General features: G+C 40.8%; 1 protein-coding gene across 9 annotated transcripts in view; it reads left to right on the forward strand.

Annotated features, from left to right (window-relative positions):
* Positions 1 to 14590, forward strand: part of DUSP22 (dual specificity phosphatase 22) — a 75490-nt gene that overhangs the window by 45937 nt on the left and 14963 nt on the right. For 7 of the 9 annotated variants that reach the window (XM_059179085.1, XM_059179083.1, XM_059179086.1 and 4 more), the window contains 2 exons: positions 4315 to 4364; positions 13860 to 13934. In XM_059179085.1, the coding sequence (XP_059035068.1) occupies positions 4315 to 4364; positions 13860 to 13934 (125 nt within the window). The remainder of the gene's footprint in view (positions 1 to 4314; positions 4365 to 13859; positions 13935 to 14590) is intronic. The other 2 variants (XM_059179090.1, XM_059179089.1) reach the window with 1 other exon arrangement.

A 14590-nucleotide genomic window follows, 5' to 3' on the forward strand; every position in this document is an offset into this window, starting at 1 on the left:
GTAGGAGCAAATATCACATAGCAAATCCTGTAGGAATGGAAACATTGCTGTTATTATTTTTTTTTATTTCCGTATAGTTAACATACAGTGTTGTATTAGTTTCGGCCTTACAATATAGTGATTCAAGGATTCTGTACATTACTCAGTGCTTATCATGATAAATGTGCTCTTAATCCCCTTCACCTATTTCACTCATCCCCACATCCACCTTCCCTCTGTTATTTTTATTACTTATGAGTTTTTCAGATTGTTCTAGAATTTTATTTTAGAACAAGATCTGTTACTTTTTTGCTTCATTTGTCATGTTTTCCATAATTTAAACACATCCTGCCCCATATCTCTGTCTCTACAAACCTCAATATGAGAGAATGATTTTTGGGGGGGGATTCCATTAATACTAGGACAATTTTAAGTCTCTCCACCTTGTAGCATTGAGGTCCTTAATGCTGTCAGCACTCTTGCTGCTTTCTGAATTAGTAATTAACTGCCATGAATTGTAAACATGTGCAGGCATCTGAAGACTTTTTTCAGGTACTGTATGTTCTGCAGTCTGTGGCCTGCAAGAAAGATACTTTTCGTGCTTTGTTAATGACTAAGCCAAGATAAATAGATGTTCTTGGGCTGTGAGCAGCTGAACCTCTTTGACAGTTTTGACTCCTTTCTTTACTGTATTTGCATAGTTTGTTCCCTTCTTATTGTAGATCACGGTGAGCTGATTCTTAACCAAGTTCTGGTGGTATGGACAGGCAGGAGGCTGGTGTCTAGAGCATGTGCCTGCAGTGTGCCCTTCCTATGTCATGGCTGAAAGTTCAGCTCTCTTATTTTTATGGTCCCCAGGCATGGGCACTTTATGATGGTTTTCTTCCTGTGTACTATTCCTGTAGTGTGATCTTCATGTTAATTGGTTTTCACCTTGTTCAACAGATATTTAGTGTTTACCATGTGGCAAGGAAGGTTCTTGTTGTTCTGCTTTTGAGAGAACATGATCTTATGTTTTCTATTTTCTCTGTCCTTCCTTAACAGTAGGGGATCCCCAAACTTGTGGCTGAGAGCTACTTTGTTCCTCCTTAGAAGCTTCACAGATGGGAAGCTGTAGCTGCCACATGCCCATCCCAGCTAGTGAGGGTGAGGGGCCCAGCATGGCTGAAAGTTGCCTCCTCATCAATCTGTGGGCATGAAGGGAGGAATACCCTTTGCTATCTTCCTGCATTTTACTCCTGCCATATGGGGCCAGCAGCCTTTTCTTTTTCTCATCAGGCACCAAAAAGGGGAATGGGACCCCACTCAGGGAACACCTGAAGGAAGTGAGGTGCTTTCCAATCACACTGCCATTGGAATTTATGGTGAATGCTCTTAATAAGCTAAGAGCTATTTAGCCTCCTCTTCTGGCCCATTATCTTCCTTTCCTTCTTTTTTTTTTTTTTTTTTTTTTTTTTCTTTCCTCTTATTGTATGGCCTGGGGTGATTTTAGATTCTGTTAGGATTAAGTGGCTGTCCATCAGCATGTGTGACAGGCAAGCATTTTTATCCTATGTTGGAGGGGATCCACCTCAGCATTCTTGATTGATTGAAGTTACCCAGGTGACAGTCACAGTGGTAAGGAGGGTGGAAACCTGAGACTCCTTCCCATCCCTCTGGAAGTTCTGGTCTGAATTAGAGGAAGTGTGTGGGAGGAAAGAATTTCATAAGCTTCTGGACCTGATCCATGGCCAACTCTCACTTAAAAGTAAAAGAAAAAAAGTAAATGAGTCATTCCAGTGACAGATTTATGAAATGATCAGTATGTGTATCTATACCAATAAGCGTGCTTGGCCCTGATGAAGGGAAGTAGTGAAATTACTTTTTTTTTTTTTTACAGTATCATTTCCTTTTCCATTTTCTTTCCTTTTAAATCACTGCTTTAATATCTCTCTGGATTTGGAGGTCCTTTAGAACTTCAGACAACTGCTTTGTTATTTCCAGCAGAGCCCAGTGTCCAGGAAGAAATGAGGACAGACAGAAGGAGGCAATTAGGGATGACAAAGTGAAGGTTGAATGTGGGAAGAACATAGTCCAGCAGCTTATCCTTAAACTTTACCCTCGACATGTTCAAACCTGTTAGGTCTCATGTAAAGTATTCTCACATGGAGAAGCAATAGTAAAACTCATTTCAAGAGTTTGTTGGAAGATGTAATGATTGACTCAGAGCTTAAAAAAAAAAAAAAGTAAGTGTATATGAATTAAGCAGGAAAAAAAAATTTTTTCTGACCTCTCCTAATACTAGGAGACCCAGAGGGGAATTTTATCTTTTAGGTCTTAGTGAGAGACAGCTGATTGCACGCTGAACTGGTTTAAGCAGGAAGGTATTTTTTAAGAGATAGTTGAGATCTTATGTTCTCAGAAGAGCTGAAGAAACAGACTTTCAGCTGAAGTTAAAGGAACAACACTCAGACCACATCACACAACTGGTGAGATCTGCTGCCACGTCTGCCCCCAGAACCACCTGCTTCTACTGCCACCTGCACCTGCCAAGCAGGTGCTCTTTACCCACCTGACTTGTCCCATGTCCTGTTTCCAAATCCACCTCAAGTAGGTGTGTCATATGATGAAACCAGGTCCTGAGTCTACACCCTAATAGCAAAGGAGATTGAGAAATGTAGTTTACATGGATTCTGTATTGGAAAATAGAATTCACAATGTCTTGAAGTATCAACGTGTGGAGGTCTAGAAGAGTTTGGGGTAGCCACAAATTTGGATGTTCCTTACTAGACTACATTAGTAAATATACCACAGAAATGCCTCATATGAATTAGCAATAAAATTTTAATAATCAACTGCAAAAAATTCAAATAATTCTAAAAGACAAGTTATTTTATGACTTTATTTGCTGAGGTACTTGTGGTAGTCTATATATTTCTATATGTTTCTCCTTCATTAACTCTCTTAGCTTAGTTACTTTTTTAGTGTTTGATGTGTTTCTTCCCCTACTTATTTTTCATGACATGGTGGCAAGATCCTATGAGATTAGGCTATCAAAGGAGAAAGGGTTTAAAAATGGTTCCTCTAAGTTCTCACAGAACCATATTGTTTGGCAAAGATTGCTGAGATTTCTAGATTTTGTTTTTTACATGACATTGAAGACCTCTGGAACTATAAATCCCTCTGAAGAAGAAACAACCAGGTTTTTAAAAAATATATTTAATTAATTATCTAATTAATTAGTTAATGTATTTATTTGAGATAGAGCATAAGCAGGGGGAGGGGCAGAGAGACAGCTAGACTCCTCCCTGCAGACCAGGGAGCCCAATGTGGGGTTCAATTTGAGGACCCTGAGACCATGACCTGAGAAGTCAGACACTTAACTGACTGAGCCATTCAGGTGCTCCAACCAACCAGGTTTTTAATAAAACTTAAATTTAGCATGGCTGGGGCACCTGGGTGGCTCAGTGTATTAAGCCGCTGCCTTCGGCTCAGGTCATGATCTCAGGGTCCTGGGATCGAGTCCCACATCGGGCTCTCTGCTCAGCAGGGGTCCTGCTTCCCTTCCTCTCTCTCTGTGATCTTTTCCCTTCCTCTCTCCTACTGTGATCTCTCTCTGTCAAATAAATAAATAAAATCTTTAAAAAAAAAAATAGAGATGCCTCGGTGACTCAATCATTAAGCATATGCCATCAGTTCAGGTCATGACCCCAAGGTCCTGGGATCAAGTCCCACATTGCATTCCTTGCAAGGAGCCTGCTTCTTCCTCTGCCTGCTCTGCCTGCCACTCCCCCTGCTGTGCTTTGTCTCTCTCCCTCTATAACAAATAAATAAATAAAATCTTTTTTAAAAAATCAAGATATTTTGAATGTGTAAATTCCCAGCAAACATCAGGGAAACTATAATTTTCCAATTACTAAAATTTGATGTAGAATACTCTGTAATGTAACATTATAATTTAGTCATCATGTTAAGGATTTTACTTAAAGTGCTTCCTTTTTGGTCACTTGGGATCTTAAATAGATTTTTTTTAAATGTTGGATATATAAACAAGCATCTGAAATGATAGTTTTGAAACGTTGACACTTACTGGAAAGCACTCAATTATTTCACTTTTTTGATAAACCTTATCTAAGCCTACAAACTGTTTGCAAGCCAGAGCATGAATATTCATATGCACGGTCAAGGAAATGACCAGGAACCTTAATTAAAAAGTTTCCTCTGGTTCCTTGGCAACAAAGAATGAGGGAAAAACTTCTCCTTTTTACTTTTTATTTTTGATCTGAGTAAACAGTTCCTTTAACTAGTATTCTACACTAAGTATCATCTTTTTATTATATTTTTATTATTCTACAGGGGGTTAAATACCTGTGCATTCCAGCAGCAGATTCACCGTCTCAGAACCTGTAAGTGGTTTTTTCCTATATTTTTGGAGATATTAAAAATGAATAAAGACCAGTAAAGTCAAGTAAGTTAAGTGCCGTGACGTCATCAGAGCCATGGGACTCTTGATGCCAAGCATAGAGGTCTGTGCTGCGAAGTTAGAGCTGTAGCAGGAGGTACACTGTTTGTTTGCCAGTCCTTCAACTATACAACACTGACTGATGGAATGTCTACAAGAAGAGGCTCATTTTTAGAAATGATGCCTCAAACCAACTTTTAGCATGTTTATCCTCTCTCTAGAAGCAAAGGTTTAAAGAAGCTAATGGGTTTTGCCTAAGACAGCACCATCCAGTAGAAATAGACTATGAACCACAAATGTAAGCCATGCAGGTAATTTTAAATTTTCTAGGAGCCAAATTAAAGAGTAAAAAAGGAAAGGTGACAATAATTAGGTTGTGGTTAGGCTTCAGCAGAATGGGGGACAGGTCTTTGGAGACCCACAGCAATCACAGCTTTAAACATTCACACTGTTTGGTGTCTACAAGTGACCTAGAAAGACCACGATATGGAGTTAAGTTTTACTGAAGCATGGATTTGAACCTTGCAGGCTGAGGGACTGGAGCAGAATTGAAGTACTGAGCCATTCAGTGTATCTGGTAGACACCAGCCTCTGCTTCTCAGGCTGGCCTCATGCTTATGTTGCATGTCACATACAACAACCCTGCTAGTATTATACATTACCGCATTTTATTAGGAAAGTTGTAAACTAAGGTGGTGTTTGTAAATTTGGGAGTCTGCAGACCAGTCAGGATTCATCCTTCACGATTCTTAAACTCTATCGCTTACAAATCCTGCACATTGGAATTACATACCACATAATCTTCTGTTTAGTATCCCAATTGTCTCACATCTCTGAAAGCTATTGAACACTGAAACATCAGCCAATCTTGATTTTTATTGCTGGACAGCAGATTTTTCACAGATTATACAATAATTTTGAGAGATCTACCTGTTTGGGGGGAAGAAAAAACAAAAAGCGTTGCCAGAGTCAGATCGATTGCTGTGGGGAAAGATGTGGGAAAGCAGGTGGGTAGGACAGGAGACAGATGGTATATAGTTAGACCAGGAAAGGTACATTGGAAAACAGGCACAGATAACATTCTATGCAAGACTTGTATTCACACTAACTCTGTATTTCACAGAAAAAGCCAATCTTTAAAATCGAGGATGGTGGAGGAAAGATTTTACTAGGATCACTAGGAAAACTGTAGCAACCTATGTCTAGGAGAAGCAGCACCAGAGAACTTCCTTGGTTACTAGTCGTGTCAAGAAACAGAAGTGGTTGGAAGGGCATGGCGTATACGGAAGGAAGTGAGCCACTGCCTTTCTTTGGAGACCACAGCAATCTTCTGCCCATGTTTTGGTGGCTATTTTTAGAACAGTTGCTTTGCTCTTATCTCAAACTGAGATTCTAACGTACTGTGAACTTATCAATACCTGATTGGCAATGACTCTAAGGAGGAATCAGATTGTAACACATTCTGGGCATTTGTTGTCAGAGAAGGTAGCCACCTGTACTCGATTGCCCCCAGGACTTTTCAGCTTTGCTAGGAGCCAAGCACTGTGCTTGATGTCCAGGACAATGACTGATGTATGAAATGAAGATTGAGCATTGAGCAGCCCTACATTATATAAACAAGTAAGCAGTAGACCTTGATGTTAGATATCTTAACTTTAAAACTAGTTGCATCTACCTTGACAAGTCATTTAAACCCATCTGAGCTTCAGTTCCCTCATTTGAAAAATTCCTGCCTTCAGGATTTTTGAAGACAGATCACATATCTATGAACTCTAAGCACTTTTGAAAATCAGAATATACTTTTACTGTCTTCAGGGTGTATAAATATATCTTGAGAGTTAAAAAAGAAGATAGTTGAAATAACAAGCTTTGGTGCTCAGGAGGCCCACTTCAGTGGAATATTTGAAAGATTTCTTTACATGGAAAGGCCAGAGTGACAGAAAATATTTCTCTGAGTTGCAGTGTCTCATGGGTCAGTTCAGATCTGGCAAAACCAGCCCAAACACAGTCACCTTGGGTCCAGAGGACTAGCCCGTAAGATTTGAATTTGTTCTCTCCCATCCTAAATATGTGCAGAGGTCTTGTTAAGATGAATGATTTTTCTTTTTAGCCCTTTCCTCACATCTTGGTGAAAGTGTAGTGTAGGATTCCAATAGGTAGTTATTATAGCACCCAAGTGTAAAGCTAATGACAGAGAGAACTTGAGGAGAATGTGCCACTGCTACTATTTTGAGTGAAGTCCTATAGCAGTACAACCTCTGTTTCAGTTGGAAAATAAAGTCCAGGCCATAACTCATCGAAAGGCAGAAAAGCTGGCACTCTCTTGTTGGGAGTTACATTCATAAGCACTCATGTGATTCTTTGGGGAAACTTTTAGTTTTAATCCATTAGTAATAGCAAATCCTATGCATTAAATAAGGATTTGGGCACATCGATGTCCATGATTCTATAAATACTTCTTGCTCTACTGAAGTTACATGGAAATTGTGGAGTTAAGTTTGGAATATGAGTATACTTTGTATGTTAAGAGACAGCCTATGAAATAGCTTGAGTTTCTCTTTTCTTGTTACAAATATTTTATTGAAAGCATAATGTGCCTTTTATCAGTGAGCATGCTTTTATGATATAATTAGACCATGGCCAGCAGAACACTTGATTCTGTTTATATGACCCACCTCACTGCAGGTAGCTTGAAGTAATTACTCCGCAAATATTAGGAACATATAGGCTGATGTGAACCTTTATTTTCTGTACCATTAACCAATGTAGGTGGTCAGGAGATAAATAATATTAATGCTCTGGTTAACAAAAACAGGAGAAATCATGTCTGTCATTTGGAAAATATGCCCTGGGTAACTCAGATGAGTAGAACTAGTAGTTCGTTAGTCTGGCCATTTTCAGTTACGAATACCCGAGAATTCTTATATTTAATGACAAAATAAATTTTAAAAAACTGTATCCCTGTACTTACAAACTTATAAAATTATTTCTCACTTCGGATATAATTTAATAAATATAATATATATTTAATATAATACCCTAAGTCTCTCCCCATAGATGCTTATACCAACAGGAATTCTTCTTGCCAATTATGCTTAGTAAGAGGTTTGTGACCTTTTGAAACTAACTGCTTCACTTGGCATTCAGTGGCTGTAAACTGCCCAGAAAGGTCATTTTTCTGTCATGGCTTTAATCCTCATAAACTCCCCCTCTGATCTTCCAGGAACTTAAAAACGCAGAAACCTGGTAGAGATAACATTAGCACATTAAAATCTTAGCCCAGTTCCCCCAACCACCTTGCCTTTCAAAGTCAGGAAATGTGAAAGTTCAAGTTCTCATAGTCATTATAACCCCACAGACCCAGGTTGGTGTGTTTTGCATGATTTGTCACAATTAGAGGCATCCTTGAGTTTATATCAAATGCACAGGCCGCATGTTCTCTGGCCCATGTGGCTAGAATTTCTCAGACTTTGAGAAATAGTTGCTTTTGCTTTCTTTCTGTAGTTTCTTATGCAGGTCATTTTTAGCCTCATTTCTCTCATCTGTAAAATACCTATCTAACACAATTTTTGTAGTATAAGGTAGATAAGTGAAAGTGTTTTTTATGAACTCTAAGCATTTCTAAAAATATGATTATATTTGCTGTCTATCCAAGAAAGAAGTATTAATGTATTTTGAGAGTGAATTACTGAACTATTAATGTATTTTGAGAGTGAACTACTTGAGAGGGAATTACTGTAATTCACTCTCAAAATACATTAATACTTCTTTAATTAATGAATAAATAACTAATTTATCAATGAATAAAGAACTACTCATTCTTATATTAATATTTATTAAATTGGTATTTTGTATTTAGACATTGTTAAAGGAATAATTACTTTTTTTTAAATCTTTTTTAATCTTCTTGAAGTCCAGGAAAGTTTGATCTGTGCTGTGGAGTTGGTAGCATTGCATCATTACAATAGAGACTTTGTGACATTCAGTGGTTTGAGTATTGAGCAGGTCTCTAAATTTTTTGAGGTTTTTGTGGGGAGAAGAGGTATTAGCAATACAGTAAGCTTATATTTAAAGTATCAGTAAAGCTTCCTTGCCTTATTCTACCTCCTTATCTTTTTGTGTATGTGTTGTTTAGTTTAGCTGATGTCTTCTGTACATCCAGTTCTCTCTTTCACTCATTTACAGTTGTTTTTGTTTTAATTATTAAAAAGCAACTTTGAAAGATCAAAGTGATGTGGGCCCTTGGAGTGCTGTGGTGGTCCTATTTCCAGATAGATTCATACTTACCTGAGCATCCGTGTGCACACACACACATGCTCATCCGTGACTCCTGAGGACTTTACAGCCCATAGAAATGAGAAATACTCAGAAAAGTCATATTGAGTTTTCCATAAGACTTGACTTTTTTAATTTAACTATTTTTTAGTCTTCCTTTTTTTTTATTAAAGATTTTATTTATTTATTTGACAGATAGAGATCACAAGTAGACAGAGAGGCAGGCAGAGAGAGAGGAGGAAGCAGACTCCCCGCTGAGCAGAGAGCCCGATGGGGCTTGATCCCAGGACCCTGAGATCATGACCCGAGCTGAAGACAGTGGCTCATAACCAACTGAGCCACCCAGGTGCCCCAACTATTTTTTAGTCTTAAACTATATCCTCCTTGTTTTTCTAGTGTTCAACTACTCTTTGTGAAATGACATTATAATAGGTGGTAAAGAGGGTTTTGTTTTGTTTTCAAAATGACTTTATGTGACAAAATGAAAAGCATGATCATACCACATGTGTGTTTTAATTCCCCCAATTAAAAACAGTGTTTAAGTGCAGGAAATATGAAATTTGGGAAATCATTGATATAAATATGAGTAGTTTGTGTGTGTTCAAAGCTGTGTGCCGATAGAGCAGCTCTGCCATGTACTACTGTAGAATGTTCCTTCCTGCTTTCTTCTGGGTGGCGTGAAAGCTTTACTGTGTTCCAGCTGGGCCCACACAGAGCCTGGGGGCCTGCGCTGATCCTGCCCTAGGAGAAACAGCTTTCTGATCTGAGCCCACCTTCCAGAGCACAGGCTCACTCACTCAGAACTTTCTACCCGCTTGTTTTTTGCTTTTTTGCTTTTTTTTTAAAGCATTCTTTTTTCAGGAGGAAAAAAATAAAGAGTGCTTATCTTTCTTGTTTTCTCCTCCTTTGCTTTCATATACAACATACATGCACATATATGCTTCTGAGTACACATAAATACACACATGTGTATGTATGTGGGAAGGAGAAGTGTCCTGAGTCTCCATGGCTTTCGCTCTCAGTACAGCCTGCTCTGATACTGCTGGCTTTGGAGTAAGCCCAGCTACCATTCAAGATACATGACCAGATCCCTTGGGCTACTGCTCAGATAAGCAGAGTCCTCAGCAGGAGAAGGCTGTCTCTGATCCCATAGTCTGCCTGTGGGCTGTCACAGGCTGTCTGTGATCTCACAGCCTCCATATCTCGTAGTCTTGGAATAAGAACTAGTTGTCAGCCTCAAAAAATGAGCATCATGGGGTGTAGTTTTGCTAGATTCCATCCACCATCTGTTTTGTGCATCTCCGAAGGTCAGGGAAACCTGGCTGGTCCTGTCTCTTGGCCTCCAGACAGAGAGAGGGAGGAGGCCCTTCAAGGGGAGGACAGCCAGAAAAAACTGAGAAAGAGGGACAGTGGCAACTGCAGAGCTGAGTTTGCTGAGCCCCCACAGAGGATGGTTCTCCTCTGAAGTGCCCTCTGCCCTACCCAAGGTGTTCTTTTCAGATTGCTGGCAGCAGCAAGCACTATGAGGTAAGTTTGTGACATATATAGGTGGATGAGCCCCACTGGCTTTCCTCCAACAGAACTTATACACATGTCTTTTTATGGAAGTGAGGGTACAAAATGAAGAGAAACAAAATGAAGAGCAAGAATAGGGAACCTATGTTCATTGTAACAGCCTGTGGTGGGATGGTGCTTAAGATGTGTGCTTCTGCTTCACATCAGAGAATTGGGCAACAAGAGCCAGAGTCGCGGGTATTTCCTGTGTGGAGGAGCTAGTTTAGTGACCAGAGCTAGAGTTTATGTCATCAGCTTCCCTGGAAATAACCCCCACTCCCTGCAACACACCAAAGCAGTAGTAAATGTGCTGCCTCCTGGCTTTACTTGGAAAAAGCACTTCTAGGAATGTCTGCTTGGTGTGACCTCATGCCCAACTGTGTTTATGAGTCAAGTTTTGTGGTGGGGCTTTGAGCCATCTCTTCAGTGGCATGATTTACACTCCTGAGCTGGGCTGTGAGCTGTCCTCTCACAGATGTCTGCCCTGGGGTTCCACAGCCCTTGCCCCAACATGGTGGTGGGCAGGAGCCATCTGTAGGTTTGTCCTAGACTTAAGGTTGGTACGGTTAGAACTGAAAGAGGAAAGGGCTGGAAAGGAGGTGGGGGCACCTCCTCATGACTTCCTTGGCCCTTTAGCTCTTTCACACATACTCTCTAGGCTCTGGCAGGTTTGCATGTCGCCCTACTGACCCCACTCCCACCCCACGGTCTTATCCTGAGAAAGGACAGGAAAGACTGACTTTTGAACCCAGATACACCCCACAGTATTTAAGACCTGGGTTTCATCGTGCATGTGGTTTGGTACATGGAATAAAATCCAGATAGAAGTAGTTGTTACCACTCTCAGGTTTCAGTAAAGGGATTCGTTTGTTATCACTTTGCACGATCTTGGTGAGCTCCACAGCACTGACCATGTTCCCCTAAAACACGAAGTCCTACTCACTTCAAGGGCCCTGGTAACTTTCACGTCACTCGGGCCTTTGCACTGTGTTCTAGAAAGAGACCCATAAAGGACAGGCATGAGTATAAGCAGGCATGGAGAGGACTCTCAGAACCTTTGGCTCCCCCAGCATGGCCGACCTTGTGGACAAATGTATACCCTCTAGGCCACTGCTAGACTGAAGTCAGGGATGAGCTCTGATTTCTGGGCAGCCTGTCCTGGTACTGGGATCTGCAGTCAGACCCACCCTACCCTCTGGCATGTCTGCTGTGTACAGTGACCAACAGAGGAGGACAGGTTGCATTGTGTAAAGCATGAAGCAGATGGCAGATGGGCAGCCTGTAGCCACTCCTAGGCTAGATGAGTTGGCTCAATGTTTTTACTTTCTTTTATTTATTTATTTATTTATTTTGTTAGTAGGCTCCACACTGAGATGTGAAGTCCAATGTGGGGACTGAACTCACAACCCTGAGATCAACACCTGAGCTGAGATCAAGAGTTGGAAGCTTAACCAACTGGGCCACTCAGCTGCCACCTAGCTCAGTGTTTTTAAAAGTGTTGAATTGGTTGTTGTTATCAGGTAGATTGTCTTTGACTAAAGGAGCAGGGTGATGATGTTTTAAGTTACAGAGAAATTTACTTTAAGCCTTGACTAAGAAACCTGGTGGTGGGTGCTCCCAGGCCCGGGCATCAGTACCCTGAGGTCTCCCTTTGCATCCTGCTGCCTCTCCACCCCAGCGGCTTATCATCTGTGGTTACAGGGCAGCTGATACAGCTATAAGCATGACGCTTACTTCCAGTTTCCTAGCAGGAAAACTGGGGCAGAGATAGATAACTTTCATTAGGAAGAGAAAACTTTTCCAGAAGTCCCTACCCCACAACCTTTTCTTTTCTTCTCCGTGGCTGGAATCAGAGGGAAGGGGGACTATCCTGACAAACTTTGCTGCCCCAAACGAAATCAGCACAACTCAAGATGTCTGCCACAGTTTCAATACTTAAAAATTGGAAGGCTTCACTGCAGACTATTTTTGCTTGAGAGACAAGCTCTAACAGCACTGAGCCTTCTCTCCTGCCTCCAGTGGGCCAGGCTTCTTCCAGTCACATCACAGTGGCCCCATCCCTTCACCCCTCTGGTGCATTCAGCTTCACTGCCCGGCTTCCAGCTTTCTGCCTTACAATCCTTTCTGAGATCTCTTTCAGTACTGACATTTCAGTTTTCAGGAATTACAGCAGGAATCTTTTCTTGCCTGTTTTAGAGCAAGCCAGCATTTGTGAGTATAGTTGCAATGCCCGGAGTCCTTTTATAAGTGTATGTCTGGGAGCATTTGTGCCTGGGAAAGTTAGCGGAAGTGTGTCTTGCAATGTTCTCATAGTTAAAGACTTTAAGTAAGTGGAGTCCTTGGGTTCGATTCCCTAGGACTTTTGATCATGCCTTATGGCTGGTTATGGAATATGTATGTGTATGCATGCACATTTATAGTTTCTATAGTTTCCTGTTTTGTCCCTCCATCTTAATCTAGCTGGACACCTCTACTTAGGTTGCTAAGTTTCTTCTGTATTTAATACCTGGCTGAGTTTGTTATGCCATACCTGAATTTCTCATTATTACATTCATTTGTCCTATTATCCTTCATGAAACAATAGACCTAGCTTGTGTGGTTGGAAACTAATTTTCAGTCTTCCATGAACCTCCTGCAGCTTTGCAGTGTCCAGTAAATAGTACTCAGTTGGTGTTTAAAAGAGGATGGATTTATTCCATGAGCAACTTTAGGTCTTTTGCTGCTCTGTAAGTCAATCAAAGGTAGAAGACCTCCAAAAGCATGTACTCTGTAGGTGCTTTGGAGTGTTTATAATTAGCCTACCAGTCAGTCCAGAACATGCTCTAAATGATGCTGGTACATGCATTCAGGAGAAAGGGTGTTAAAAAAGCTAAGGGTCAGAAGAAGTAAGGATCATGGTTTCATTGTCATAAAGGACTTCAGAGTTTGCAAAGTATATTGACATATATCACCTTGTTCAACACTGTAAGACATTATTTGCACTTTATAACTGAAGTTAAGGGAAACTAAGTGACTCTCCCAAGGTCACACAGCCAGTAAGTGGCTGAGCAGGGATTGGAGCTCTATTTTCCCTTTTCCTACAGCCCTCTGACAACATGCTGACAGGATGTAACAAAGTCAAGGGAGACCAATATGGGAGGGTATTATTAGGTTTTTCAGATCATCAAAAGTAAACTACCTCTTAGCACTGGGGAGCCTGCAGGATACAGGCACCTTCTTCACCTGGATGTTATTGAATGTGCACAGCTGGTGTGTAGATCATCAGTGTGGGGTCACTAGTATGCTCTTGAACATTCAGTGGCTCCAACCAACCCCTGGGCTAGGCAGAAACCACCGCCCACACATACCAGTCAGTGGCAACTCTGTGTTTCAGGGATTCCTTGCAAAGAAATTCTGAAAATCCCAGAAGATGGGCAGCCCTCCCCAGGTCCCAGCATTGTGTGTGACAGATTCTAAAGCTGAGGCAGCTCCAGCCCCAGACAGTGTGACCATGGTTTTGAAGCTGTGGGACTCTGAGACCTTTTCAAGAAACCTCAGGTGGATTTTTCTTTTCATCATATGTTGAGTAAAGTAGAGAGATGTCACTTCTCTCTTTTTTCTCCCCCCACAGGACAAGACATTTCAAAGAAAGTATTAAATTCATTCATGAGTGCCGCCTCAGGGGTGAGGGCTGTCTTGTACACTGGTATGTATGCCTCTGCCTAATCATAGCCTGTTGTTTCTGCTCAGCCTGATTTCTCTCAGTGGTTTTTCTGTGTGTTTAGATTAGTTATTTCATCTCCTAATAGTTCTGTCTGCTCTCTGAATCTTGAATACACACTCTATCTGACCCCTGCCATCAGGGGTCATCTGTTAGTCTTCATTTGTTTTTGATGAAAGAGAATGCTATAATTTTTTTTTTCATTTTCACTTAGGATTTTCATTTCCACAGTTAGGATTTCTGTTGGGTCTGTCAAGGCTACTGGACAGGAACCTCTTTTCTAACCCATGTCCATTATTCCCTTGGAATAGCCTCCTATGGAGGGTACAGATTTTGTGGGATCATCCCTCAGTGCTCTTTCAAAACACTGTTTCTTTCTGGAGAGTTTTGATCACGTATTTAGCACGTGTTTAGCACTGCATGAGTGTAATACCAGAATGACCATTTCTTCTCCTTTTAGAGATGGGGGCTTTTATATGTGTTTAGCTTCGTACTTTGCTTTGAAAAGATCTGAATAGACTCTTAGAATCAAACAGTTTATATACAGCTCTCCACCTGCATTCAGCTACACTTTGTATAGATACGAATACATATAAATGAGTACATACACATTGCAAAGAAAATGCTATAATACACACAAC

Source organism: Mustela lutreola, chromosome 6 (genome assembly GCF_030435805.1).
Source record: "Mustela lutreola isolate mMusLut2 chromosome 6, mMusLut2.pri, whole genome shotgun sequence".
NCBI lineage: Eukaryota > Metazoa > Chordata > Mammalia > Carnivora > Mustelidae > Mustela > Mustela lutreola.